The sequence below is a fragment of the Notothenia coriiceps genome, unplaced genomic scaffold (assembly GCF_000735185.1).
Source record: "Notothenia coriiceps isolate Sejong01 unplaced genomic scaffold, NC01 NC01_scaffold00004615, whole genome shotgun sequence".
Classification (NCBI taxonomy): Eukaryota; Metazoa; Chordata; class Actinopteri; order Perciformes; family Nototheniidae; genus Notothenia; species Notothenia coriiceps.
The window spans coordinates 12,068-17,048 of NW_011337316.1; the positions used below are offsets into that span (position 1 = coordinate 12,068).

Genomic DNA, 4,981 nt, shown 5'->3' on the forward strand with positions numbered 1-4,981 from the left:
ATGGTTTCTGATGGCCTCCTGCAGGGCAGAGCTCCCCCACCTGGTGGAGAACAGAACTACATCACACAGTGCACTGCAACAGGAAATACTCATACACATCTCCTGCATGCACACACACTGACGATTAATGTGGGTTAAAACCAAGGGTTAAGTCGTGATTTGATATGTGGGGGGGCTCTGTGTGGAGGTGCGAGAGGGGGCAGAGGACGAGGATCTCATTATTTGACCTTAAGGGATATACACCGTGGCCCTAAAGCAACTGCTCCATTATCTGTATCAAGTACATTGATGCCACCAAATGTCACAATAAAAATAGAAAGTACTACAAATAAACCGGAATTCATTTACATCTTAAATTATTAATATATATACACAATAAAAGGTTTACAAATATCCAACCTTGAAATTGCTTTTTTAAATCAACACTCTGCACACTTGCTAAAGAACATTTGTGTGGAAATCTGAATTCATTTGTAGGGCTGCGTGAGTATGGGAGTACATCTCACTGTAAACTATTTAATCATCACTAAATTCTGTGTGACCGATCATAACTCAGCTTTATGCAGACACACATTTAGCATGGTGTACAGGGCCGGTTCTTGGCATAGGCGACATAGGTGGTCGACTAGGGCGCCAGATCTGGGGGGGGGCTGCGCTGGCAGCTCTGGGGGGGAAAAAAACATTTTTGACCGTTGCCGCTCATCCTAATTTTCGGCCTTGATGTAACAACATTCATAATTAAGTAAATGTAACACCCTTTTCACCCCGGTTACACTTTTCATTTGCCCTGTACGATGGGCGCTGTAAGTGATGAAAGTGGGGGGTGTTGGCTTATCAGGCGTCCGCAGCTCACAGCCAAAGTGGGCGTGGGAGCGAGCAAGAGAGATAAATGTAATTTATGTAAACAAATGTTTCCAAGGCACTCCTTTATAATTATTTGGATAAACAGGTTTGAAATCATTTCAATGTATACTATAGGACAGTAAACCTAAAGTATCCTTTAAAACTTGAGAGATAAAAAAAAATAAGAAATGAATGAATAACAAAAATAAAATAAGTTACATGTATTTGTTATTGGTTATGTTCACATATTTGGTTATTAAAATGTTAAAACTATGTTCATGTCATCTTCACTCTCAGTAAAGTCATTGTTTCTGATACTGTTATGAGTATTGAGAATAAACCTATTTGTGTGTTTCCACATTGCATGTGTTCCTTCATAGTCCATATTTACAGCGTGCTACAAATTAAAATGCCTAAAACTTTGACTTGAATGTCTTCTTTATTAATCAGCTAATGGACAGTGTTTCAATTCAGTTCATGTAAGCCTTACACACACATTCCTCTTTTGAGCGTCTAGTGATTATGGCCTGCATGTCTTTCTGTTCTAACTCAGCTGTCAGCTTCTTAGCAGTTTAGACAAACATCACATTCATAATGTAGACTAGTTGGACAAAATAATGCTTAACTGTTCCATTACTTATTGAACTGTTTTAGGGGTCGACTGTATGATATATTGTTCTCCCGCTTGCTGCTGGGTGCAGGTGAAAGTAGGGCGACAGTTCTTGCAGGTTTGCAACAAACATGACGTTGTTCAATGGTTGTCACACAGCGACAAGCTGGACACTGGATTTGCCGACACAGTACAAACCGAAAGTCAGCTAGAAATAAAGTTATGCACAGAGCTTGCATTAATCTCTATAAACGCATATCTGCATGTGAATGCAGAAATAAACGTATCCTCGTCAGCATGGGTGCCGGAAGCAGGGGGGCCAAGTGTCGTCAGACTTTTGGGTCTTTTACAGCATTGCAATTGTCACTACCCGATCTGCAGTGCGCATGTGCGAGATGGTCCGCCATATTGGACAACTCCGGACGGCAACCCAAGTAGGACACTTGACGCAGTGGCTTTTGGCAAATAACAAAAAGAAAACTCGAGAGGGATGAGTTATTGTTATTACAACGTGACTTCATTATTGTTTTAAAACTATTTTTATTGGGTTCTTTTATTTGGGGTTAAGTACATTGTCAGAATAAGTGAGAAATGGATTTAACTTCTGTTAGACAGCCATATGCCATAAATGTTTGCATACATTCACAGTAAATATTTATTCAGTATGATAGCTGTCTAACAAGTTAAATTCATTTCTCACTTATTCTGACAATGTACTTACTTTTTTTTTTAAATGTTTTCAAATATTATTTTTTAGAATATCTTAGGCCCTCAGAGAGGGCCAAGAGGGCCCTGGTGGCTCGCCACTGACTCTGGGTTTGGGTCGAGGAATTATCTAGGCCAGTCTGAAGGAAAGAATAACAACTTTTACCGTAGGTGTGGTTGATTCTCACTGTCTGCTCTGTTCCAAACAACTGCTCATGATGTGCTTTAACAGGCTTTAAAACCTGCACCTCACCCTTAACCAGTGTTCATTGGAGCTGTGACCCATTACTTGGGTGACCGTTAATCCGGCCCTTATTAATGTGGAGGAGTTGAGAATATCAAAAGGGCACTGCTCTCTTTAGGTAGGGCCAAACTCTCCTGATGAGTCAACTTGATATACTGAAGCAGCAGACTGGTGGACGTCACCCACTGTTTAGTGAATTCCATTTTTCTCGAGTTTGTTATTTTTGGCTGTAGCCATGTTGTTCTTTGGTCCGTCACTATTTTGGTGCTTTTGGAACAAGAAGTGGCACAATAGGCTGGAGCTAAGTACAATTGAATGTGAAATAGTACTTTTTAAATTGAAAAAGTTTCAATTATTGGAGAAGAATTTAAATGGGCAATTAAGAACAACCTCATTAGGAAAATATTTCCTAAGGTAATCTCTTATCAAGAGAGAACTGTTTCTTATAGATGTATATACAATCCTACTTATTTTTTCAACCAGTGGACTTGCTGGTTGCCTATTAGAGAGAATGCAAGTTTAATGCGTGAGGCGTGTGGGGCAGTGGACTATGTGTTGGTGTTCGGATCAGGGGAGCACAGGTTCAAACCCCACTGCAGTCAGCATGTCGCTGTGTCCCTGAGACACTTCACCCCAAAGTGCTCCTCTGGGGATTGCCCACAGTATTGAGTATGTAAGTCGCTTTGGATAAAACATGTAACATGTAATGCACTTGTGAATTTGCTTACATTTTTCAGACCTGCATGTGTTAGCTTGATAGTAAGACCAGATATTAAAATGTTTTTTACGCATACGTAACTTAACACATTCTGTAAGGATCTATACAGATGTTCTATACAGATCCATTACATTTCTTCTTAGAAACTTGTCAGTGCTTTCTTGAGGACGAATTATGTCCAAATTTGACTGTGTTTACCCATCTGTATTCCGCCAGTTCAAACTCTGTGTAGGCCTACTTACTTGAACTTCCAACATCACTTAAAATGATAAGTAGTTTTAAAAAGGGCTCTTCTTCAGGCGCTATTAATAATCAATCAAACCTGTTAAGTGCTTCAGTTTACCAAATAAAGCCTTAACGCATGAATCATACCTGTGCTGTTCTCACACGGTCCCTTATGGATCTGGGTGATGCCCGGATGTCCCTGCTGCAGAGCCTTCCTGCTGGTGGCCTTCAGCTGGCACACGTTGCCGTACAACTTCCCGTCGCTGCCACATACGTCGTTCCTGAACTTGCACCGGCAGAAGCCCTTGGAGAGCCGCTTGCTGTTGGGCTGTTTGCACTCCAGCCCGTCCCCGCAGGGCAGGTCCTCCTTGCGGCCGCACGGCTCCAGCTCGGCCTGCGCGCACACCAGGCAGCAGTTGCAGCGGTCGGGCACGTAGCCGCTGGGGCAGCTAGGACTCGGACAGGTACTCACATCGCAGCGCGTGGGACACTTGGCTTTTGGCTCTGCGCTGGCACGCTCCTGGAGGTACAGGAGCACAGCGGTGTACAGCAGGATCTGCATTTCTAACGGAGGGTTTGGTTCGGATAAACGAAAAATAAGTTTACGCAGAGATCATACTCCCCGGTTTGGCACGACTCATCACTTTCTGGAGACTTTGCAGATGGAAATCCAGAAGCATAAAGAACAGAAAGACAAATGGCTCCTCGATGTTGCAACATACATCAGAGTAAAGCGATCCTGATGATGTTAACTTGGATGGTGCAGCTTGTTTATATCTTGGAGCCGCGCGTAAAAGTGCGTCCAGAGGCGAGGATATCCAGTGGAGAGTGACTGAGGTTTTTCTGTCTTTTCCTTTGCACAGGCAGGGATCCACTCACATCCACTCTGCAGAGTGAGCGCCTCGACTGCAGTGAGCCGGCCGGGGGGAGGGACGAGGTGGGAGGTGGAAGCTGCGCCCATGGAGGCGGGGCCACGGAGCTCATGCAGATGTTGGCACCTGTTACCGTGCATGACCTCAGAATCACACATCAGAGGTACAACCTCCTTATTTCTGGCAGGTCTCGTGTCAGTGAGTGGCTGTTAGTTACCATGGCAACACCCAACGTTTTATAAATATTGGGGACATGAGTGCAAGGGCCTCCACAATGCAAAAACCCCTTAATTTTTTGTTATACATGTCATGCAATCTGTCAAATATAAATGTATATCCCATGATGCTGTCTTTGAACATAGTGATACATTTTTACTTTATTTGTATGAGACATTTTTCCAAACATGGATGTACTGAGCTTTTTGATATTTTTAAATACATTTAAACAATCATGTTCGGAACAGGCCTTTCTTACTTAAAGTCAAATTGTCAAGGCACCAATATATGTACCCAGCTCCTTAATTCACTTATATAATGATGGACACATTTAGGATAAATTCAATCAGCATGTAAAATACCCACATATCTTTTGAAATGAATAATCCAAATGTCTTAGGGCATAATAACCTCAGTCCTTGTGTTGGTAGGTGTATTTTGGAAGTGTGTCTGTCCGTGTGTGTGTGTGTGTGTGTCTGTCTGTCTGTCTGTCTGTCTGTCTGTCTGTCTGTCTGTCTGTCTGTCTGTCGTGTGTGTGTGTGTGTGTG

The 4,981-nt window shown here is 42.7% G+C and overlaps 1 protein-coding gene across 1 annotated transcript; it reads right to left on the bottom strand.

Annotated features, from left to right (window-relative positions):
• Positions 1-2,869: 2,869 nt before the first annotated feature.
• LOC104942494 (serine protease HTRA3-like) lies at positions 2,870-4,266 on the bottom strand. The gene is made up of 2 exons (XM_010767724.1): positions 3,493-4,266; positions 2,870-2,901 (listed from the first exon to the last, which is right to left on the bottom strand). Exons 1-2 carry the CDS (start codon positions 3,905-3,907, stop codon positions 2,870-2,872), a joined length of 447 nt encoding a protein of 148 aa, XP_010766026.1. The 5' UTR covers positions 3,908-4,266.
• Positions 4,267-4,981: the final 715 nt, after the last annotated feature.

Excerpts from the sequence above, each read along its gene's own strand:
- LOC104942494 (XM_010767724.1), bottom strand. The coding sequence starts at position 3,907 with ATGCAGATCCTGCTGTACACCGCTGTGCTCCTGTACCTCCAGGAGCGT. Across the intron at positions 2,902-3,492 it reads ACCGTGTGAGAACAGCACAG|GCAACCAGCAAGTCCACTGG; the intron begins GTATGATTCATG and ends TCTCTCTAATAG.